This window comes from Rhipicephalus sanguineus, chromosome 4, assembly GCF_013339695.2.
Source record: "Rhipicephalus sanguineus isolate Rsan-2018 chromosome 4, BIME_Rsan_1.4, whole genome shotgun sequence".
NCBI classification, from domain to species: Eukaryota; Metazoa; Arthropoda; class Arachnida; order Ixodida; family Ixodidae; genus Rhipicephalus; species Rhipicephalus sanguineus.
The window spans coordinates 201,253,001-201,278,525 of record NC_051179.1 but is presented as its reverse complement, the minus strand read 5'-3'; the positions used below and the strand labels follow the sequence as shown (position 1 = coordinate 201,278,525).

Below are 25,525 nucleotides of genomic sequence, written 5' to 3'. Positions count from 1 at the left end.
TGTACGAGTTTTTGGCAGAGCCATGCGAAAGTTGGTTTTGTTTGTTGTGTTTCTTTCGCGTGCGTTCTGTGTAGGAGCGAATGAGGAAAGGTTATAGCGAGTCGCTCGGCTGTTTGTAAGAATTGTGACCGCAAGAGTAGAGCTAGGTTTGTCGTGCATCCGCGGAGTAGAAGCTCGCAGTGGCACTAGTACGTGCAATTACGGATGTCGTTTGCGAATTCAGTCCTGATGTGGGTGCAGCGTGACAGAGTGCTCACGGGAACCTGTCTAGCTTTAGTGGCGCCATGTTATGAATAACATGCGGAAGCAGTAACCCGCATGGGAGTGAGCTGACGGCGTAAAATAATACACGTTAGCCGTCAGTAAGATTTTACGACCGCTAATTGTGAAAGAGTGGTGTTTGTCGAGCGTAACCGATTTTACTTGTTTGTGTTTACTGTAGAGGCAGTAATTTGAACCTAGTAGTGTCTATATTTGGGAGGGTAATCTTCTAGCGTTTTAGTTGAAAATTGTTTCAACAGAGCTAGCTGTAGGTTGAGTTTTGTTTTGTTGTTGTACTAGTTTAGCGTGAGTATTTAAAGAAAAATGTAGTTCAACATTGTTTTGTATGAGCGTGTAAGCTTTATTTTCACTTTCAGTTCATAGTTAGTAGAACCATGTTGTGTTCTTATTGTGTTACGCTTACGCCGAGAGCGTTTAGTGGGGATTAGCGAAGCCTTTGAGCTTTCGTTGGGCTTCCTTGGTGGTTTATCTTCCATGCGTAAGCAGCTATAGTACAATTACAATTCTTGTATTTCCTCGGAGTTGTTTCTTTAACACTGAAATTGAGGACTGTTGTTGAACTCGTCGCCATGCGATACGCACTTCTCCTCGTTTTATTTACAGCGGGAACGTTAGTTGTCAGTAGGATTTGTTTCATTCATGTCTGGCAATTGGAGGGAGTGCAGAGGGCACTTGCAGCGTTGGTGTAGTTTGACAATGGTTGCCCTGTCGAGTTCGTCTTATCCACAGGAACCTCGAGTCCGTGCGAGCTGCGTGTTCGTGTGGAATGTCACGAGAGCAGTGATCCTGGGAGCTTCGCCTCGAGCCATGGATGAGCCTGGTGTCCGGCCGCATCAATTCAGCCGAGCCACGTTAAGCAGCTCGTCCTCCTGATGCATTGTTTGTCGGCGGGGGTGCTGTTGTGCCTCAGCACAAAGGCCACAATGTCGCCGACTTTTCAACAAAGAGGGTCCCTGGAAACGGCGTCTTCGCCCAGCTGGCCTCGACAGCTGACACCAGTCGTCATGAATTCACGCTGCTTAACGACTGAGAGCAGCATTCCTGAGGGCGATGGAAGGGACAGACAATGGCGCTTCCATCAACTACAACTGACGAAGCCATCAACTACAACTGGCGAAGCTATCAACTACTACTAGCGAAGCCTCAACTACAACTGGCGAAGCCAACACCTGCGACCGGCGGACGGTCAACAGGACAATGGACGGCTAGAGGATTTAAGGCCGTGCCGGTCCGTCGAGCGGGGATCGGAGTGGAACGAGGGGGAACCGAGTCGAACCGGCCCACGTGGTCGGGCTGGCAGTCATGTTGACTGATAGCAAAATTATGTAAATAGTCTGTACATCGTCTAACGAACAGATAACCCTAAACAAATCCTGGATGCAATACACTCATGGTGTTCCACGTGGCAAATGAACTTAATAAAAAAAAAACTGTCGCCATGAAAATTACACGTAAGAAATGTCCCTTGCCTTTCACCTATTCCATCAACAATAACAATATCTCTCGTTCAAGCTAATAAATACCTAGGTGTTATATTACCTCCGATTTAAGGTGGAATGAACATATAGAATACACGCGAAAAGAGGCAATGAAAACACTCGGGTACTTACGAAGAACCATTGGCAAGACTACTAAGGAAATTAAAATGTTGGCGTACAAAACGTACGTGCGACCCATTCTGGAATACGTCTCTGCTGTATGGGACCCTCACACGTTAGCAAATATTAAAAAATTGGAATCCGTACAAAGAAAATCCGTAAGGTTCATTCACAACGCTTACAGTAGAAGCACGTCCCCTCCAGCCCTCCTGGAAAGTTTCAACTTGGAAACCTTAGAGCGCAGGCGCGCCTGTGAAAGACTAAAAATATTTTATCAGATTTATCACAACAACCTAGAAATTGATAGAGGCAAATATATTCACCATCACAATCGCGAGCAACATGCCAGAATTATAGGCCGTACAGCGCTTGGAAACGAACTGCTAGTAGTGGCCCCTAAGCAGACGACGTCCTGCCGCCGCATGCACGCGATCCTCGCTCCTCTCTCGCATGTTGTGCGCGCGCATGCGCAGGTGGCCTTGGGACGGAAAGTTCCCTTCGCTTTTGCTGGTTTCTTTCTCTTTAGCGCTCTCAGTGGCTTGCGTGGCTTCCGCGCGTTGCGCTGGCGGCGCCGAGTCCCTCGATATTTGCGCGCGCTTTTCACGCCGCGACAAAGGAGAGTGCTTTGCAGATTTCGACCAGTGCTTCTTCAGGATGGGGCGGAAATGCGTCGTGCCGAACTGCTGCAGTGGGTACGCGTCCTGCAAGGAGAGGGTAATTACCATCGAAGTTCCTAGTGACCCAGTGAGGTTGGAAGCGTGGGCTCGCGCCATACCAAGAAAAGACCGACAGCTGACGTTTGCGAGAAGCACTTTTCGGACAGTGACATAAACAGGCGGCGCTATTATGGCGAACTTGGTGGCGAAGTTCTCCTTGACAAACCGAAACGGCCAGTGTTGTTACGAGACGCCGTGCCTTCAATCTTTCCGCGCGCTGTTCCGGATACTTGTCTGCTGTTCTAAAAAAAAAAGACATGTGAAATTTCAACCACCTGGGGTTTGTAGCGTGCACCTAAATGTAAGCACACGGGCCTTTAGCATTTCGCCTCCATCTAAATGCGGCCGCCGCAACAACCTAAATCTGAATTGATGGCATATAGGGTAAGTCCCATCATTCGTTGAAATAAATATACCTAACTATGAGTTCACGTTATAAAAAAATATAGATTTCACGTTGTACAAAAAATATCACGGTGGTAATTTTCCTGCAAGTGACGCCATTTTTCTCGTTAATTTACCGAATAAACTTGGAGTGCGCTTGAGCTTTGCCTTTAAGAGTAGAACGCGATAGCGTAATCGGGCCCCGTGCGCATCGCCTTCTCAGTTGCTAGCCTCACTGACACGGACGCCGACAGCAGTATTTCTGCGAAACGGGCTCTTTAACGCTGTCGCGTTAAAATATGGAGCCGGCGAGGACGCACAAAAACACATCCATTCGGGTGTGAAGCGCGAACGGCGAATCGGCGACGAATAGCCTTGAAGCGACGAGCTTCGTTGGAGAGCGCGGTGAGAGGGACGCGCGCATTTTTCCTTCTCTGCTAGCGGACTCTCGCGACAGAGGGCGCGTGAGCGCTGTGCCCGATTTCGTGACTTTATCAAGGCGCCCGAGCGAGCGCAGTTTCGCCTCCTCAAGAATTCTTGCTCCGTGGTCTGGGCTCCTGCTCACATGGGACTAGAAGGAAATGATGCAGCCGCCGCCGCTGCCCGCGCACTCTCTTACCGGGCATTCACACCTGGAATTCAATCCTGTGTATTCTTGCCGCGAAATTGTGCATTACCAATCCGACCACAGCCTTTATCCACGCCGGTGTAAAGGCTTAAGTAAAGTGCAGGAGCGGCTTTTTACTCCGGCTGTACACAAACACTATGCTGTGCCCGGCAGCACTCAAACACTTCGATCCCGCCTTTTCCGGCAGTTGCTCGCACTGTGGAGAAGTCTTCGTACATCTACCGCATGGTGTGGCCTACCCTGAAATCCTGCTTTACCCCCTATCCCCAACCCAACCCGCAAGGAGTGGGAGGCGACCCTGCTTGGCTGTTTGACCTTCAGGCCCAAAAGGCCTTAGTCCGACGAGCCCAGGCAGCAGCCGACGCCAATGGGGGTCGCGTACTAGGGAGCCCCACCGACTATTGTAGGTCATCATCATCAGCCTGTCTACGCCCACTGCAGGGCAAAGGCCTCTCCCATGTTCCGCCAATCAACCCGGTCCTGTGCTTTCTGCTGCCACGTTATACCGGCAAACTTCTTAATCTCATCTACCCACCTAATTTTCTGTCTCCCCCTCACGCGTTTGCCATCTCTTGGAATCCAGTCAGTTACACCCTTAATGACCACCGGTTATCCTGACGACGTGCTACGTGCCCGGCCCATATCCATTTCTTCTTCTTGATTCAACTATGATGTCCTTAACCCCCGTTTGTTCCCTGACCCACTCTGCTCTCTTCCTGTCTCTTAAGGTACACCTATCATTTTCCTTTCCATCGCTCGCTGCGTCGTCCTCAATTTAAGTTGAACCCTTTTTGTAAGTCTCCAGGTTTCTGCTCCGTAGGTAAGTACCGGTAAGATGCAGCTGTTATATACCTTCCTCTTCAGGGATAGTTGTAGATTACCATTCATGATTTGATTATGCTTGCCGAATGAGCCCCAACCCATCCTTATTCTTCTAGTTATTCACTCTCATGGTTCGGCTCCGCGGTTACTACCTGTCCTAAGTAGACGTACTCCTTTACAACTTCCAGTGTCTCGCCACCTATCGCAAAGCGCTGTTCTCTGCCAAGATTGTTCCACATTACTTTAGTTTTATGCATATTAATTTTCAGACCTACTCTTCTACTTTCCGTATCCAGTTCAGTAATCATGAGCTGTAATTCGTCTCCCCGCGTTACTCATCAATGCAATGTCATCAGCGAATCGTAGGTTACTGAGATACTCTCCATTAACTCTTATCCCTAACTCTTCCCAATCTAGGGCCCTGAAAACTTCCTGTAAACATGCGGTGAATAACATTGGAGAGATTGTGTCTCCCTGCCGTACGCCCTTCTTTATTGGGATTCTGTCGCTTTCTTTATGGAGGACTATAGTGGCTGTGGATCCGCTGTAGATTTCTTCCATTATGTTTATAAAGGCTTCGTCGATGCCTTGATTCCGCAGTGCCTGCATGACTGCTGATGTCTCCACCGAATCAAATGCCTTCTCGTAATCTATGAAGGGCTATGTATAGGGGTTGGTTGTATTCCGCGCATTTCTCTATCACCTGATTGATAGTGTGGCGAAGCAATTGGTACTGTTCAACGGTTTGCGCTCTCCAGCGGTTCCTAGTGGGTCGTCCTCTTCTAAACGCCTCTCGCGCTCGGAGCCCGTGCTTTTGCCTTGAATGTCGCCATAGTGCATTGTCGCCGAGTGCCGTCCAATAAACAGCTTAACAAATTGGTGGAGCCAACATAGTGCGTGGTTATCGGTGACGACATCAAATGGGCGACCATACAATAGTATGAATATGGTCTATAGTTGAGAATCCTGTACGAAATCCTGCCTGGTCCCTTGGTTGATTGAACTCTAATGTCGTATTAATTCTGTTAGCACTTGTAGGTACCGTGCCCTTAAGGGACAGTCCCTGCATACCTCCCTTGTTTTATTGCGATTGTAGCGAAGCGTTCGTAGTCAGTAATGGGTCGTCTTCTCCAGCGCCTTCTAGCGGGTCATCCTCTTCTCTGCGAGCACGCCCCTCGTGCTGAGAGTCGGCCCCCGCCTTGTCTGTCGCTGTCGTGCATCGTCAGCATGCTGGCGTCAGCATGCTGGCGTCCGTTGCGGTACAGCACGTGGATGTCGTAGTCTTGCAGGCGAAGTGCCCAACGGGCGAGACGGCCTGAGGGATCCTTCAACGACAACCAGCACAGTGCATGATGGTCTGTGACAAGATCAAATGGGCGACCATACAAATAAGGTCTAAAATTCGTAAGGGCCCAGATGATTGCCAGGCATTCTTTCTCCGTGACGGTGTAGTTGGTCTCGGCTTTAATAAGCGTACGGCTTGCATATGCCACGACATATTCTGAAAACCCAGGTTTGCGCTGCGCAAGGAGAGCGCCGAGGCCAACACCGCTGGCATCCGTGGGTAGGGGCCGTTGGGTCGTAGTGGCGTAGTATAGAAGGAGACGTCAACAAACGACGGATCTTTGCGAAAGCGTCGTCGCAATCTGACAACCACGAATTGAGGGGCCCGTTGCTGCCAAGGAGCTTCGTCAGCGGCGATATGATAGTGGCGAAGTCTCGGATAAAACGCCGAATGTAGGAGCATATCCTACGAAACTGCGCAGTTCTTTGACGGACGTAGGTTTGGGGAACTCTGTCACGGCCCGAAGCTTGGCTGGATCAGGGAGAATTCCGTCCTTGGACACAAACGTATCCTAGTATCGTCAGCTGCCGTGCTGCAAATCGGCACTTCTTTAGATTCAGTTGTAGCCCGCCCTCGCTCAAACGCGCCAAACATGCCGTAGGCGTAGAAGATGCGTGGAGAAGTCCTGGGCGAAAACGACGACGTTGTCGAGGTAGCACAGGCACGTGTGCCATTTCAAGTTGCGTAGAACGGTATCCATCATGCGCTCAAAGGTCCTGGGCGCATTGCACAGCCCAAACGGCATGACGTTGAATCCCTACAATCCGGATCAATCTGAATGTGCGCCTATTTCGGACACAGCCAGGCTTGCTGAAGAATGTCGCGAGCTTGCGAATACCTTTACAACGCACGAACAGAGCGGCAGGAGTCCACGTTCCTCCCTGGAGCGCTCGTGTGGCTCTCGGTCCCGACCGCTGCAACTGGCCTCTCTTCCAAACTACTGCCCAAATACGAAGGCCCCTACCGTGTCGTCGAACGCACATCCCCTGGTCAACTACCTAATCGAACCATCTTCGGACATGCGCCGTTGAGGACGCAACATTGTCAGCGTGGAGCGCCTGAAGCCCTACCATGACACGCTCACAGTGACAAGCTGCGAGGTCGCCAGGCGGCTCCCTTTTCGTACCCGGGTAATTGTAGCGAAGCGTTCGTAGTCAGTAATGGGTCGTCCTCTCGAGCGCCTTCTAGTGGGTCGTCCTCTTCTCTGAGAGCACGCCCCTCGTGCTGAGAGTCGGCCCTGCCTTGTATGTCGCTGTCGTGCATCGTCGCCGAGAGCCCGCTAATAAACGTCTTTGCACGATAGCAATTATATGGGATAGTCTCGACCGGTTTTTGCCATCGCCGTTGCCGTCGCCGTCATGTGCCTCGCGTATGAAGTCCAAATTGATAAGATCCCCCCGCGCATCGTATGTTCTACCGCAGGTAAAAGCGCGCGAGCGAGGGCGACGATCAAACGAGCCAGCAGAGATCAAACGAGCCGGCGCATTTCCGTCGCTCGGAGGGTGCATGCGATAACATCACCCCGTTCGGGAGGCCTGCCGTCAAAGCAGACAGGACACGCCCCGCCGTCTTTATTGAGCATGAAAAGACGCATGCACCCTCCGTTGCTCGGGAGGGTGCATTCGCCCGGAGGGGGTGGGAGGTGGTGTCGCGCGAGAAGCACTCTGAACTTTGAATCGAAGGGCGCGGTCGCGAGCGCTATCTCGACAGCCATCACAGTGGGCGGCACGTATACCCTTCTACGTGCTGTTCTCTCGACGTGAAGGGACTATGCGGAGAGCATCTCTCCTTGGAGCAGCCGTATTCTCTTACACCTGCGTTTTGTAGTCACGCGAGATAGGATAGAAAACTGTTAGCTGCCAGCCTCACTTCGTATAAGACTACACTTTGTTGCTATCGCATTCATTGTTTCGCGTGGCTGTTACTTTTTTTCTGATAAATGTTTTTACACCACCACCCGCTTTGCATAGCTACCTTCGCATCGCAAGTCCGCCGGCTGATCGGTCAACGTAAAAGAGCCAGAGAAGGCTATTCCCTCTTAATTAAACGAGTACGCAACAAAAACAAACGGTGAGTATAAATTCGAATACGACTTTTCGCACTCAAGCTTTGTTCATTCAAAAGAACTGCGCCGAATCTCTGAAGTTTCGCAATCACATTGTTGATCGTCAGTCCGCGTACATGATGCTAGCTGCGCACAATCCAATACCGCGAACTCGAACCAGTGGGCGCATCACGTCAAGAAGCAAACGTGACCACGTATTGTTGACAAAGAAACAGAAACAAAGTAAAGACACCGCAAAAGCAGTAGTAAAACGTGCGTCAGAGATGGCGACGTACTGCAGTGCGATGCCTGCTCTACTATACGGCGTTAGAGCGGGCATCGAATTTTGCGAACCTCGACGCATACTTACAGTATGAGAGACGCGCAACTTACCTAGCATAGGCGAGTCGAAAAATGTCAGCCTGAAGCTCTTCCTTCCGATTGTGTGTAACCAAGTGTTTCGTTTCAACTCCTTGCGCTTACCGGACGGCACGATGAGGAGCTTACTGCCTTGGCTAGACTTGTTCTGACATCAGAAGGCGCAGCAGCCGCCCATGGCAGCCAACAGCGACATCGGTCTTGTGCGAACAGTATGTCACAGCCCAACCCGCACGGAATAACAAGTGCGTATCCATAAAACACATGCGCTGTGCACCAGTGAGTCCACGCTTCACGAGCAAAGATGGCAGTCGAGAGCGAATGTAAACAAACCAACGCTGCGCGCGGTGCCACGTGACGGCAGCTGGCCAATACCGACGCGGCGTCAGCCTCGGAGAGGGCGAAGGAGGGAGAAAAGAGAGGAGGCGCATTATTAAAGGGACACTAAAGAGCGACACGATTCATCTCATACTAGTGAAGTACTCATTCAACAATCCCAAAAACAACCCGCTTGCTGCGAGAAGAAGCTTAGTAAGCGAGGAAACGCGCAAAAACAAAATGTGGGTGGCGACGCCACCTTGAAGTTTCCACACCATTTGTCGTGACGTCACATGTTTTGACGGCGTCTACTAGCGACTACGTAGTTCCTAATCGGTAAAAATGAAGTACATTATCCTCTGAGGGGCCCATAAGCTTAACATACTGTAAGGAGTGGGGTTCGGCGAGTCTCGTAAGGTAGCTGGCTCCTGCCGTCTGGACCCATAACTGATGATTTCCAGTCAGGAGGCGCGTTCTTTCAAGAAGGAATGTAGGTTTCTTTACATGATTGAGTGAAACAGAATGCGAGTGAATCAACTCACTCGACTGAACTCGTCTACTACCAAAGTCTGCGGCTTCTGAAGCCCCGTGTCTGTCAACACTGAGCGCCCTGAAACCGGTGTCCGCAGCTCGCGCCAATCCTGTGACTTGCCGTCCCTGCGTCCGGCCTCTAGAAAGGAGGCAAGGAGTCACACAATATGCTCGTAGGTCGGGAAGTCCAATAGGGGAACACTAGAGCACCGCACAATGATGATCACGCACCACGCCGTGACGACTCCACTGCTCGAATGTCGGCGAGGAGGTTGAGTCCGAAGGAGGATTGGGGTGAAAGGTCGATGGCCTCTGCTGCCGCTGCCGGGAAACCTTGCAAGAGCCGATGGCTGCCGTCGGATGAAAGCCTCACCCTGTTTGATGAGAGCGGCTACAGCGGCGCTCTCCCACGCTGACAAACACCGCAGAACAAAGGAGAGGTGTTGAATTCGGAGGACAGGGAGACAGTCCTCCTCTCCAGCACGTGCAAATCTCCATGTCTGCGCTCGGGTAAAAGAATGCAGCGGTTTGGTGAGAATCTCTCCAGAGGTACCATATCACGCTGGAAACACTGAGCCAAAGAAGGCGTCTCCGAATTTCATCGTCTTTTCTTTCACTGGGAAACCATCCACAACGAGATGTCCGCTGGCTCGGCACAAGCCCCTTCCAGGAAGAGCCGGCGTTCTGTGCCTCCGTCTAAGCGCCGATACGGGGGGGAGGGGGGGAGAGGCAGACAGGCGCACGCAAAATGGCGTCTGCCTCGATGAATTCTAAGGCCAAACGTAACAATACTAAGTTTGGGGTACTTTTGTTGAGCCAATGGCGCCGAAACAAGGTAAATACACTTTGAAATCCGTGAAGTCACGCGTGTAGGTTTCGGCGCGAAATTTAAAAATGAAACCTTGAACTTTATTTTCTCATCTATTAATAAACCTATGATGGCGAAATTAACGGCACCAGAGTTTTCAGAACACAATTTATCGATCTAAATCGATTCATTGTTTCTCTTTAGTGTCTCTTAAAGCACGTATGCCGCACGTATGCCGCTTGGCATTGTCCCAAACATGAGAAGCATTAAATAGTGTGTGAATGCCGCGTTTTAGCGACTCGGTGGTAAACAAAAGCGAGGCTCATGCCTTTTCGCGTTGTTGTTAGGTGTATAACTGCGGCACTGTAGTTCATGATAAGTTGTAGTTGTGCTTAAGATGTACTTTTATTGTACGGCCGTGGTCCTACTACAGCGAAATATTTCTATCAAGTGAAGTCTGACACTTCGGTACTCAAACTGTCCCCTCAAAAAAGACAATGGAATGACACGGCAGTGATAAAACGGAGTTCCCGAGAGCAATTTTAGCTTTGGGCGAAATTTATGCAGAAACACCCGTGTGCTTAGATTTAGGTACGCTTTGAAGAACCCATTTGTTTAAAATTAATCCCGACGGCGTGCCTTGCATTTTTGTCGTATAATGTCACGCAAAACCTCATCCTTTTTTTTTTTGACGTTATCTTGAGCGTTTGTGCGGAGTTATAAATTGATGGAAGGCAGCGGACATGATTAGGTCGAGAAAAAAAGCTCTTATTCCATAAAACAACCGGACCTTTGTTGCATCACTGTCGTGCACGTAATCAATCGATGAAAACTCTGTGTTAAACACTCTTACATGCGTATGCGTATTCGCGCGAACAGTGCTATTGAACTCATTGCACAGGAATATTGGCTGGTATACAAATGAAGAAGAAGTAAACACTTAAGTAGTTCAGGCGTGCGACAGCAGTGCGTAGTACACATAACACAAGGTAAACACGTACAGAGGAAACAACAAAAAACGTCGTGTAGTGCGTAAGCGCAGACTGTCACCCAGTGCGAGCATACCTTTCATCGGCAGATTGCGCTTCTCTCACTAGTAATAGTTACGTTGGATGATCTTCGCGCGTCGATTCAACAATGAAGAGCGTATATATTACCAGTGAGCTGCAATCAACGCATTTTATTCGCCGACGATCGGCTCAAACAGCTCACAACGAAGCGCCGCTGTGTGCATTTGTATACGCGCCGCCGACCGCTTCTCCACACTAACGCGGCGACGTTGCTGCCACCTATAGGTCGATCTCGCGGCGAATACTGGTAGGAACTTCCTTGAATCCGCCACTGCGGCATGCCTCGTCATCGTATCGTGGCATGTAGAGGCCTAGATATTATTATTAAAATATAAACGGACATATTCCGAGAACTGGCTACTCTCTTAATGCACAAAATGCCTCGTGAGTGCAATCCTGTTTCAAAAATAGTGCTTATTCTATGTTTTCCACAGATCAAAACACCTGCAGATGCTTCTAAGCTGTTATTACTTGCTTCAACGTTGCAAACATACTACACAATGCAGGCCTTTCATGCAGCACATTGTAGTGTCACTTTCAGGCTCACAGCTGATTTCGTTTTATGTCACAAAATATTAAACACACGAGCATAAACTTTCCTCTAGTGACGAATATCAAATTAGGCAAAAATAGTCAACACATCATTTTCAGCGTCAAGAGTGCTTTGAATAACCGTACCGCTTCTAGGCCCAGCACCGATCCATGCAGGGGACCGTAGCGGAGCAGCCTCAGGCCGCCTGCGTTGGTGGCCACGTTTCCTCCGATGTGGCACGAGCCCTTGGCGCCCAGGTCGAGGGGAACTGTGAGCGCAGCCTTTTCGCCCACCTGCGTGTCCAGTGCCTCCAGCACGCACCCAGCTTCACACGACACCGCGCCTGTGAATGGAGGACACCTTTGGAGAAAAGCTGAACTGGCTTGCAATGGGCCCGACCATTTTTCCAAAGGTCGCTATACTCCCGGCTTTTTTTCTCCCTTGTGACGCTGCGCAACACTGGTTGCTGTTACCATCTTAACAAGACCTCGAATCCCCAAAGCTGATCATGCTGAGGCGACAGAGACTTGCAGTGCAAGTGATGCGGTGAATGCGACATGTCACGTTTCTTTCTTCGCGACGGTCAACCGGCGCTCATTTCTGCAACAACGACACAGAAAAACATGGCAGCCGTTCTGATATGCATTTGTGTCGTTGGTGCATAAAGCGGCGCTGGTAAGCTTTCATGAACAGAAAAATATGCATCGCTAACTCTCCCCGCAACCTGTTCTTTTTTTTTAACCTGCATGTCCTCTCGGGTTACAATCGACACGTACAGACTAAGCCTAAATTACAGCTGCGGCGTCAGATCTCTGAAGAAATGTAAGGTTCATTCCCTTTGAAACACTTAAACGGGCCACAGTTGAGCCCTTCGAACAGAGCCAGTTATCGTCTGTTGTCCACCAGTGCGAGTCCAAGGAACCGACTGCAATCAACCTCGAGGAGTGTTTGAGACCATTTCTTTCAACATCGCCCCACTTGGCGTCAGCTCACCAAGGACCAGTTTTAAGGGGGATGCGGGGCTAAAAACACCATTTTCGAAAAAAATATGCATTTTCAAACTTGAGTTGTTTTGGATCGACGATTCATTAAAGAACACGCTCACCAAGTTTAGCTGTCATCTGTACAGCAGAAAATTAAAAAAAATTCTTTTTACGAGGGGGTGGAGCGATTTTGCTGGGGAGAGCGTCTCTGAAACGACCCTTTCAAGACAGGGCTGCAAAGCGCACAAGAAGCCGAAGCCGAAGAGAATACCCGTGTTTGAGTGTTTGTTTTTCGCGCTTTTTTGTCACAGAAGACCTTCTGTCGACAGTGCATCACGGGAGAAACAAATACATTGAAAAGGCACATTTTGAGCCGCTCGCCGACAGCAGAATTGCTGGAAAACAGAAACAGAAGCTCAAATTGGCGGAAACGTATTACGTGACCATCCGCCGCTGCTTTCGCGCCAATTCTTAGTTACTACTGCTGTGTTTGTGAGCCACTCGGCTTACATGTTAGTTTTCGTGGGAGTTCATTGCGATCAGCGCGTGGTTCGTTTAGTGACCAACGCGTGTTGTGAGCCACATTCACAGTTCGAAAGCTGCGAAAAATTGAAGACGATCGCATAAAATTGTCACATAACAGTGTCATGTCGATGAGGAAGGCCCTATTTATGCAGGAGGTCTTTTTCATAATTTTTTTCACCATCGAATTAATAGCATGTGGTGTGGGAATGAGCCTGTTAGGAAAACTACCTTTTTCAAACTGCTTCGCCAAAGCTGCTTACAAGGTTGTTTCTACACTGAAATTTTGTCAGGAACAAGATAAGGTACTTTTATGATCCCTAAGTAGTTTCTAACACAAAAAGATGCACTAGTCTGACATGCAGTGACAAAGAAAAAAATAATCTTCTCTTTTAGAGCGATGGCATTTTTACAGAAACGTCATAAAAACACGTGACTGGAAATATCCTGCATTATAAACCATCTAGAGGACTTAAAATGATAAATAACTCGTATATTCTTGAAATGATAGTTTTCCTAAGTAAGCATAAATGATTGATCATTACAACACCTGTACGTTTTTTCGTATTCACGCTAGGGTGCTCAAAATCTAAATATCCTAATATAAGGAAGATGAGCCATCCCTGAAATTTTCATCACGATTAGTGACGCAGTTCAAAAGTTGAAAGAGTACGAACGCGTGAGTGTTGGCAACCGTTGGGGCCCACCTCTTATGCTGGCCTGTCTTATGCTGCGCCTATCTTGCGCCTCTTATGCTGACCCCAAGGGAACTGCCAAAGTGAGGTATGCGAACCAGGAAACTGAACTCGGGAGTTGAGCGACGTGCAAAGAGAATGTCCTGTCTTTTCTCGTCCTTGTATTCTTTCTTGCGCTGCCCCATACATTTCACTATGAACCCTAACCGACTCGCCCACCTTTCCGTCATTCTGCAGTGCAAAGAGAAAATGTTGGACTTGTTTGGGAAGCCCGTCGGACGAAAGATGGCCGCGAACAAGATGCTCGCGTCTCGGGCGCAGACTTCCACAGAATCATAGGTCTCGTACATAGATGTGCTAGCATTGTGTCGCAAAGCCAATGCCGAGATGCCGGAGGCCGACAAGGTGCAATACCAACTAGCCCACCAAGCCATCCTTTGTATTACCGGTCATCCTACATCAGTTGAATTTGCCGTCATCGAGAAGTGTCCTCACGACCTAATCTTTGGCTTGGATTTTCTCTCACGTCATTCTGTGCTCAGATTCAGATTCCTTTATTTCAGCATTCATCATGAGAACAAATGCTAGGACAGGAGCAAAAAGCCGCTATTATAGCGGCTTGACAAAGGCCCCTGCCCCTGCAGAATTTGACAGCAGAGATCGAGTCAACTTTTTCCAGACATCAATTCAGGAGAAAACAAAAAACTGCAGTGCATGAATATACAAATTATCTATTGAAAAACGTTAGAGATATAACACTGACAAGCATTTTACAAATGTACAGCAATTCTTGTTTATAATGTACACACCAAGATACACTTCTTATTTCTTACGAACAGTGCACAACTTCTCAGAACAAAATCGCAAACACATGTAACGTGGTGAAACTATACAGATTTGTGGGCACACAAGAGTATGTAAAACGACTTTCACACACAACAAAACGGAAAGATGTGCCATATCTAAGGAACAAGCCAGGAGGAAAAAAAAAAAGAAAAAACCAAATACCGCATACATTACTCACATATTGTAGCACGGCTAAGAAAATACTGCTTCAGCATTCGACGCGAAACAATGTGCAGATTTATATGTTCCCCCTCAAGATTGTTAAGCAATACCGATATCCGGCACGGTAGCCTGTCATTTCCATGACTGGTTCGTGAAAAAGGGACGGCCCAAGTTTCTCGCTCTCGAATGGAATATTTGAGGTGATGTGGTTTGCTGAGATTACAGAGATGAATAAATCCAGTGTGGCCTCGTTTTACACTTTCTTTGTATTTCATTGCAAGGTTAAACTCATAATGGTAGTCAAATGGGAGAACATTAAACTGAGAAAATAATGTACTTGTATGGCTGTCATAAGGAACACACGCGACATGGCGCAATGCTTTTTTTTGTAGGAGAAATAACGTCTGAATATTTTTCTGTGACGTTGTTCCCCATACTAAATTACAATAATTAGCATGAGAAATAAATATTGTATTATACAGCAATAGCCGTATCTTTGATGGCAGAACATCTCGAAGCCGACAGAGCGCGCCGCATGCCTTCGCCATACTTGTTGCAACGCGTTCGATGTGTTTGTCCCATAACAAGTGTTGATCAAAGATCACTCCAAGTGTTTTCACGTCAGCCGAGACCTCGATTCGTTCTGATCGATAGAATATGTTTAGATTACGATTTACATGTTTTTGGATAGGTGCAAAAAGAACCGCTTTTGTTTTTTTCGAATTAATCTGTAAGGAATTTGCTTTACTCCACAAATACAACGTAGCAAGGACGGTGTTAGCCTCTTGTGATAAATGATCAGCACTACTTGACTGGAAGAAAAGACTGGTGTCATCTGCGTATATTATGTAGCGTGGTAAGTTACTAATGTTTGCTAAGTCATTTATATAGATGTTGAACAGTATAGGTCCCAGTATGCTTCCTTGGGGAACACCGGCTTCCAAATTCAGGGGGTCTGAGTATTCTCCTGAGATGCAAACGCATTGTTTCCTGTGCATTAGGTAGGACCTTAGAAGGTCCAGGGGTAATCCACGGAATCCATAATGGTCAAGTTTTTTTAGTAACGAAATATGGTTGATCCTGTCAAAGGCTTTGGAAAAATCAATAAGTACGCCTAATGTTAATTTTTTTTCCTCAAAGCCATTCAGTATTAAGTCCTTTTGTGTTAATAGAACTAATTCAGTCGATCGGCCTTTACGAAACCCGAATTGATACGGAGATAATAGCTGATACTTTTCACAAAACGACACAACCCTTTTACAAATAATCTTCTCCAAGCCTTTTGAAATGACGGGGAGCACTGACACTGGCCGATAATTTGACATGTCATTTCGGTCGCCTGATTTGAACAGAGCAGTTACCTTTGCCTGTTGCATTTTTGCCGGGAAAACACCAGTAGACAAGCAAATACTGAATACGTGGGTGAAAGCTTGCACTAGGAAGTCTATTGCGAATTTGATGGGCTTAATCTGGAGACCATCAATGTCCCGTGCCTTACTGTTCTTTAAAGTTATGAAAGCAGAGTAAACCTCGTCAGGTGTCGTAGGCTCAAAAAACGCTGTGTTTACACTGGGCTCTCCCATAAAATTGAGAGCGTCCATACTGTGAGCACTAATTTCTAAACTTGTAAAGTGTTGATTGAAGCGATTTGCTAATTCTACACCCTTTAGCTGCTTCCCATTCTGTGTAACCTCAAGCTCTTCATTACTTTTATCGCGATTTAGGAGTTTATTAAGTGCACGCCAAACTAGATCGCCTTTGGAATCTGTATCACTAAACAGTTTTTCCATATAAGTCTTTTTTGTATCTCGGAGAAACTTAGTTACAAAATTACGATATTTTTTAAAAGCAGAAAGATCATCCGGGCTTCTTGAGTGCACGAAGTGGCTGTATAATTCGTTTTTCTTACGAATTAACTTTAGACATTCATTTGTTAACCAGGGCTTGCGTAGTTTTCTTGATGTCTTTACCCTTTTTAGTTGAAAGCAACTAGTGTAAGTATTATTTATTATGCGCATGAGAGTATCGTAAGCAGTGTTAGCATCACTACATTTAAATACGGGTGCCCAGTCGACATCTTGAAGTTTATTTCGAAAGTCATTCATTGTTCTTGGATTTATTTCTTGTATTACGAAAGATTTACATTCGCGTCGTCTAGCTATAAGTGTGTTGTTTCGTTTAGAAAACATGTATATCGGCAAATGATCACCTAAATCGGCAATAATGGTACCAGCATTGATATCCTGCATTGGGCTGTTCGTAATAAATAAGTCGATAAGGGATTCAGTAAGGCATGCGACACGAGTGGGTGCTTCTATTACGTTCGCACAACCAAATGAGTCGAGGAGTAATGTCAGATTCCGGGTAATTGAATTCGATTGCAGTATGTTTATATTGCAGTCACCGCCTATGTTTATCCACAATCTATTTTGGTATGCATAACATAGTAATTGTTCTAAGAAGGCGAAAAAACGTTCACTATTACCATCAGGTGGTCGATACAAAACAGCGAAAACATAGCATCCGCATTGTACTGTAAGCGCTTCGTAGTCGGGTGTTGTTTTGCAGAGATTTGCAATCAAGTGACATGAAAGCCTTTCTGACACCATCTGCATGACACCTCCACCACGACGGTTTGGTCTATTTAGAAAGAAGTTCTGATATCCAGGCAAGGAAATAACATCATCTGAATTATACCATGTCTCACTTATCATTATAATATCAAACCTGAATGTAAAGTCATTAAGAAGTGCTTCTATCTGGTCGTGTTTATTACGGGCAGACTGAGCATTGAAATGCAAAAAGGTAAGAGAGTCAGCGCAGCTAGGACGAGCAAGTTTGCATGGTGCGATCATCAGCAAACAAGAGACAAAATATGCTGTTTGTTGCTAATAATCACTAGCACATTTTAGATAGGTCTGCTTCGCATGTGATCTTAACAACACCTGACTCTTCTGTTTTTCGTGCGAACAATTTTCCGTCCCTGACCCATACAAAGCGCCATTTCATTTCCTTCTTTTTTGCAACTGTCATACCAAGCAGTTGCTTTTGTTGAGGGCACAAGTGCTCGTTCACGAAGACGGACTGCTTGGAAGAAAAACCAATGTCTTCTGCGGTGATCCTTGCCTTTCGTGCTTTTTGAATTACAGCGTCACGTTTCGAGCGACGGTTGAAAGACACGACAATGTTCTTATCAGTGTCAGAGTTCCGCACGGGAACGCGATGGCAAGCATCGATATCTTGTTCAGTTATCGGCACGCCAAGCACTTCACCTACTTTCTCCAGAATATTCCCAAGGTTCTCATTGTGCGAGCAAGGAACACCCTTCACCTCAATATTCTTATTTCTGGAATATTGATCCTGTGTCACTATCTTTAGTGAGTTCTGAGACACTTGCTTTCTCAATTTCTCAATTTCTTGTAAAAGAGGCTCTTGTGCTGCTTTCAGGTTGGCATTTTCTTTTCTAACTGCTTCACATTCTACCTTCAATGCTTCATACTGTTCACCAGTGAATTCAACACTTTGCTTGAGTTCTCGAAGTTCTTTACGGAACTCACGCTTCAAATCCGCAATTTCCCGCTTAAGTTCAGCCACATCATTTCCCATCCTGAACACCAGCCGAAAAGCACAGCAAACACCGAAAAATAAATCACAGCAAAGACCGAAAAATACGAGTGACTTAGACAACAATTGGCAGCAGGGCAGCAAAGCAGATTTAAGGATCAAGGAATGAAAAATAATTTCCAACCTGCGGAATAGGCGTAAGGTAAATTGTCGGTCTCCGTTGCCGCCTCTGCTGCCAAAATGACGGCGAAGGACCAGCGGTGCTCTTTATAAAGGGCCTGCAGAACAGCCGACGTGACGTAGATCCACGTGGCTCCCACAATCAGGCGCAGGCAGATCAAACAGGCGGCAGTGCAGCTCCTGGGTGCGTCGGTACAGTTGCACTTGCGATGCAACGGCCCACCGCTTTCTTGAAAGTCGCTGAACGTCAGTATCTGCGGAATAGGCGTAAGGTAAATTGTCGGTCTCCGTTGCCGCCTCTGCTGCCAAAATGACGGCGAAGGACCAGCGGTGCTCTTTATAAAGGGCCTGCAGAACAGCCGACGTGACGTAGATCCACGTGGCTCCCACAATCAGGCGCAGGCAGATCAAACAGGCGGCAGTGCAGCTCCTGGGTGCGTCGGTACAGTTGCACTTGCGATGCAACGGCCCACCGCTTTCTTGAAAGTCGCTGAACGTCAGTATCTGCGGAATAGGCGTAAGGTAAATTGTAGGTCTCCGTTGCCGCCTCTGCTGCCAAAATTGTGTGACTGCCATTGATTGTGTGACTGGTGCTCTTCAGCTTGAGTTGCCGCAGCTTGGTGATTTTCCAGCCGACCTACCTCCACGTTTATGCTCTCGCCATTACGTTCGCTTGCCTCCCCAAGCTGCTACATAGGTCACTTTGTCGTCTTCACGCGGTGTGCCCGATGGTGACTACCTCGTGATTCCTATTGTTGACGTACTGATGGTTCGAGACGTCGCCCTTGCTCACACTGTTGTTTCCGTGACTGATAATACAGTGACCATTCCCCTTCTCAAAGTCATTATGTTGGCTCTAGTTATTCCGCAAGACATGTCTTTGGCCACCATCTCTCCGCTTGACAATTGCAAGGTTGTTGATTTGGACGCCGATGTTACGTCTCCATGTCATGATCTTTGCCTCGCGATGACATCAACAAGATGATCGCTCCTGATCTTACCACAGCGCAATCTATCGGCCTCCGTCGTCTGCTAGCATCATATGTGACATTTTCGACTTTGAGGACCGCCCTCTGGGCCAAACATCTGTAGTGAATCACCGGATCAACACTGGGGACGCCAGTCCTATACGCCGGCGCCCATATCGCGTATCTCAACAGAAACGTCAAGTAATTCAGAGAGATGTCGACAAAATGCTTACTAGAGACATCAGAGAACCATCGTCCAGCCCTTGGCTTCCCCGGTCGTGCTCGCCAAAAAGAAGGATGGCAGCTGGCGCTTTTGTGTCGACTATCGCAATTTAAACAAAGTGACTCATAAAGATGTCGACCCTTTCCCTCGAATCGATGACGTCCTCGATGGCCTCCGTGGTGCCCAATACTTTTCATCTATCGACCTTCGGTCCGGCTATTGGCAAATTTCCGTCGACCCCGTGGACCGCGAAAAAAACGCTTTCCTTACGCCCGATGGTCTCTACCAGTTCAGGGTCATGCCGTTCGAACTACGTATAGCCCTGGCAACTTTCGAGCGCATGATGGACTCCCTTCTCCGAGGATATAAGTTGTAACAAAGACCGCACATAATTACGTACCAAGACCGCACACAAATAAACAGACGATGCTCTTCATGTCGCCATTTCTAACTTATTCTTTATTCTCTCTAGTCCCCCCTGGCCTGAATTCTGTCGTCTTCTTCCTCAACTGCTTGAGCTTGCTTCACTCCCCCCACCCTTGTTTTCATTCCTCCTGGGATCATATTTGAAAACATTAGCTATAGACGCCGATTCGACGGCTCCATTGGGACCTATATACCAGATCGTCTTCAAATGTCCCTGTCGGCTTGCTGTCTTGACCACAGAAAATGGCCCTGTGTGATTCGTACCCGAGTTTGGCAATCCTTTTCTCACCAGCACGAGGCCTCTACTGTGCTGTATTCTGGTTTTTATCAAAGTTCTTTTTCATCCTCTCCCTCACTTCGCTCTCTTCAGTTCTTCTCTCTTCTGTCAGGCGGATAGTCGCTTCAACTCCTAATGCCGTGTCGGCTGGCAAATATGTTGTTTTGCCGTAGCAGCAAACAGCGGTGTGCATCCCAGAGCTGTTGTATAGGACCGGTAATGATGCGCTACTGCAGCTTCAAGGCAGCATTTCCATCCACATGGGAAGTCCGGATACATACTTAGATACTGCTTGATATCTCGAATATCTCGCTCCGCTAAGCCCATTAGCTGCTGGATGATACGGCGCAGTAAACCTGAGCGTAACTCCTCGCCGCTTTGCCGGTTCATTGAGTTGGTGACTCCGGAAGGCTGGTCCATTGTCTGTTACCAATACTTTCACGTTCTCAAGCATCTTGCGGTTTAGAAAGGAGATCACACTGTTGGTGTCCTGCTTTCCAGCTTTTGCTGCCACTACCCTTGTGCACTCATTGACGCACAACAGGAAGGCTCGAGTTTATTTCACACTCTCAGATTTTTTTCGAAGTTCGGCGAAGTCCATGTGAATCACCTCAAACGGTGTAGTAGAGTGCCTTGGTAATACCATCTGTTGAGTCGGCTGTTTAAACTTTACTTTGTTGATCTGGCATTCATGACATGATTGCACATATATTAAATGCGAAGCATTTCTTAGCGAACCTCTGGCACTTTGAGCGTTTCCATCTACGTATCTATCTATCTATCTATCTATCTATCTATCTATCTATCTAGCCGCCTACGTCTGGGTGCTCTCATGATCGCCTCCTTAACTTGGTGTAGACCGAAATTGGCATGGGAGGGTAAGAGGATTGGACGAATATGACTGTCGGGTCGTGACATGAATAACGTGAAATTCCTGTCGCGTACGTCGTAAAACCCTTTCCACTAGACACGTGTGGCACATACCCGTTTACCACGGGCTGAGGTGAACGGGTATGCGCCACGGGTGATAGTTTATATCTACGCAGGAACGGCGAGAACAGACAATGGTAACTTAAATGCCAGAGCGTTAAGGAAAACCAACATCGGCAGCGTTGAGTCGACGAATGGAAAGAAGGAAAATTAGGATCCCAGCAGGAATCGAACCCGAGCATTCTTCGTGGAAATCAGGTATTCTACCACTGAGTCACGCCACGTCTATAAACTGGTTTGGAAAAACAGTCTACGCAGGCGTAATATCGGTGCAACGTCAATTGTGGTTGTGGTGCTTGCTATCTAATTTTACAAGAAAGCAATAAACACTACATGATACTCCTATGATGTGTACTACTACGATACAGGCGTCATATCAGATTAACGTCTGTGGTTCCAGTGTTGGCTCCACTTTTATAGCAGTCTAATAAACATTATGTTTGTATTCCTGATTCAGCAAGCTATATTGAAGCATTGCTCGACCCCGGAGGAATATATTATCGATAGTTGCATATGATATCCACATCACCGCACCGTAAAGTGCACTTCGTCCGCCAGAACGACGCAGTGTCCTCTTCATTTCTTACGAGGCTGGGCGATGGCCTCATGCTGACCGAGGATGATGCCAGATTGATTAACAGCCGCTTTGGAGGCTAGGCTATGAGGCCACGTACGCTCAGGTAGTCTACGAATACGAGAAGCGCCATCCACTGATGTTGGTCTACGTAGCACTATCCCGGCCTACCAGCCTCGACGGCCTATAACTCACCAACGCGAAGGGTGGCTTCAGGTTCCTACATGTCGCCGGCTCTATCGACGGGCGATTTGTCGACGAAATGACCGAGGCATCCACGAATTCCAACAGCTCTACTATACCACATACTTCACTACACATGGACCCCTCGTCACCATGATCACGACCGGATCCTATAACAAGTCATGACCATGTGCTGGTGCTCACTGATCACGGTGATGATGCCCTTGTTCAAGAATTGTCAAGAACTTCTTGCACATATGCTCACGGCTTTGTGAAACGTGCGTGCGTTCTCGGGACAAGTATAAGCACTACATATCAGCGTACCACTTCTGGTGTTGGTAATACCCACGTTGCCATTGGCAGCGTTACTCAACCGTAAACAACTGGTTATATAACACATATGCGGCTCTTCAACACATATGAGTGTGTATAACATTTATGCAAAACTTTAGTGTCATTTTGTAACGTGTCACTTAGTAAAAAAAAATACGCCGCAGTCACTTGCCGCCGCATGCTTCGCATAACATCGACTCCCACGGTACGTGGGACCTGCCAAATTTTTTTTGTGTCTTCTTTCATGCCGGGCCATGTGAACCGTTTGGTCAGCTTCATGTAGGTCCGCCAGAAACCATCGTGACCACCTGAATGAGAACTTGTGTGATAAAGGACCAGAATTTTCGGAATTAGTGTAGGAGGCACTGCGATTCTTCCGGTTTGTGTGAGTTGTAAAGCTTCAGTCCCTTCCCAAAGTTTGGCTGCACTTATTGTTTGCCATTGTACATCAACAAGCCTGATGATCCCCAGCCTGGACATTGCATCGGCGCCTTTCATTGAAGCTCCCGGGCGATGGTTCACCTCAAAGTCGAATTGTTGTAGCTCGCTTACCCACCGTGCGACTTTTCCTTTCAGCTGTGCCATTTTCAAAAGGTGTGTAAGTGCCTCGTGGTCAGTGTATAACTTGAATTTTCGACTTTCCAGGTAAGAGCGGAAGTACCGAACAGCCTTTAGAACGGCCTCGAATAGGCAGCGCACAAAAGGCAACGAACACGTACACAAAAACGACGCAAACACAAGCGCTGTACTGCAACTGGTGATTTGTTGTCGAAAGACCCGGCTTATGTATGTGAACACGCACATGCGCTCTGACAGCAGTGGATACGATGAGGACCGAAAAACCCGAGGAAACCGCACAAATAAAGGCACAACAAAAAAAAAACTACAGAAAAAAACAACAAAAAGCAAAGAAACACGTGGTTATGATAAAACATTTTTTTCCACAGAGTATGTGGTTACATACCAAGGTATCGGCGCGCTTTTTCAGAGAACGCAAATGAGGGGCAACTGATACACTTATCTTTCCATTTGTCAATTTCCATGGCCTCGATTACCTCTCTGGTTTCTTTCTTACGTTCCTTGCGCACAATCTACGTACCTGTTAAAGTGGGAGCACAGCCACAGTCCCTACAATGGAAGGTCAAATGCCCAGAATCTTTTGCTGCAAAGTGGCGGTTGTGTTCCGTTAGCCGTGTGTTTATGCACCTGCCCGTCTGACCAATGTACACCTTGTTACAGGTCAGAGGGATCTTGTAGATCACCTCTTCTGTGCATGCGACGTAGGGGTTGCGGTGCTTGATTTCACACGATTGCGTGTGCGTCTTAGCGCCATTCACCTTTTTGCACAGGCCCGACAATCGCACTGGTGCCGAGAACACAACGTCGACACCGGCTTTTCGGCCTATCTTTCGCAGATTGTGCGAAATGGTGTGTACATAAGGTATCACCACCGTACGCCGGTGGTTCCTGCTTGCGGCAGCACTTGTTTTCTTTTTTCGCAAGCCTTCTGCGACCGAAACCAAGAGGTTCGTCGGATACCCAGAGCGCCTAAAGCGGCTCACCTGGTTGGTGAAGCTGGCATCACCTTTGTGCGGACAGGATTTCTGGAGGGCGCCAAGGAAGCATGATCTGGCAATTGCTCTCTTTACAAGTTTGGAGTGCGCGGATTGGTAAGGGAGGACGGGTTTGTTGCCCCTTGGTTCATAAGCCCAACATATGTGATCAGGCGAAACGTATACCCCAAGGTCTGAAAACCTAATATAGCCGCTAATGGGCAGCTCGTACGTTAGTAACAATGGTGCGAGGCACGAAGCAAATGTGGCCATAACGTTAGATACTGCGGAATCAAAATCCTTGTCATCACACTGTAAAACCACTCAAAAATCGTCGACGTATCTAAAAACTCTAGTCACCTGCTGACCTTGAAAGGCGTCATTTAGTTTTCTGTCACGCGCAGCCAAATAAATGTCGGACAGCACCGGCGCTATGCAGGAGCCGATAGAAATTCCATTTTTTTGGATGTACACTTCGCCTTCCCATTCCGCAAATGTTGAATGCAAGTAAGTTGAGAGGAGTTCCATGAATTGGCTGCTGTGAATACCGGCGCTATTCTGAAATCTGGTGACACCGTGCTCGTCAATGCATTCGCCCACACTTGTCATTAGGTCGTTGTGCGGGATACTGTTAGATAAATCTTTTATGTCAGCAGAAAACAGCCGAAAGCCGTCACTTGACTGGGTCGTGTTCTTAAAGAAGTCTATTACCTGACCGGAGTTTCGAATCAGGTAAGGGTCATCGATAGTTAAAAGTTTAAGCTTTTCTTGCAAAAAATTGGCAAGACATTTCTGCCAGGTTCCTGTCTCAGAGATAATTACCCGAAGCGGGCACTCAGGTTTATGCGTTTTTGCAGCAAAGAATAAGTCTAGACCTAGCTTTCTTTTCGCTCCCAAAGACTTCCCAAGTTCTTCCAATTTTTGCTGTTTACCAACTTTATAGTCTTCTATTTAGCATTCTCTGGGGGAAACATCAGGGCACTTTTGAAAGACTGACAAGACAGCTTCAGATGCCTTACGATTGTACAAGCTTTTTTGAAGAACGGCGAAACCACCGTCTTTGTCAGCTGCCAACAAAGACAACGAATTTTCTTTGAGATAAGAAACAGTTTGGCGGAGTGGAATCCTAGTACTCTGAGGCTTGTACCTTTCAAGCACATGAAGTCCCTCTGAAATGCACCTGTGCATTTCGGTCTCCGGAACACGTGAAGCAACTTGTCTTACCATAGCGAACAGTTCCGGGCGCGTCCTCGTGGGTTGCACAGCCATTTTGGATACTTGTTGGATACAAGGATACTTGTTGGGGAGGCACTCCGGTCAGGTAATAGACTTCTTTAGGAACACGACCCAGTCAAGTGACGGCTTTCGGCTTTTTTCTGCTGACATAAAAGATTTATATTACAGTATCCCGCACAACGACCTAATGAAAAGTGTGGGCGAATGCATTGACGAGCACGGTGTCACCAGATTTCAGAATAGCGCCGGTATTCACAGCAGCCAATTCATCGAACTCCTCTCAACTTACTTGCATTCAACATTTGCGGAATGGGAAGGCGAAGTGTACATTAAAAAAAATGGAATTTCTATCGG

The 25,525-nt window shown here is 47.4% G+C and overlaps 1 protein-coding gene across 1 annotated transcript in view; it reads right to left on the bottom strand.

Moving 5' to 3' along the window:
- LOC119391027 (D-2-hydroxyglutarate dehydrogenase, mitochondrial) overlaps nucleotides 1-25,525 on the bottom strand; it is a gene marked incomplete at its 5' end in the record, with an annotated part of 375,425 nt that overhangs the window by 35,765 nt on the left and 314,135 nt on the right. The window contains 1 exon segment of the mRNA XM_037658733.2: nucleotides 11,603-11,799. Coding sequence (XP_037514661.1) covers nucleotides 11,603-11,799 — 197 coding nt within the window.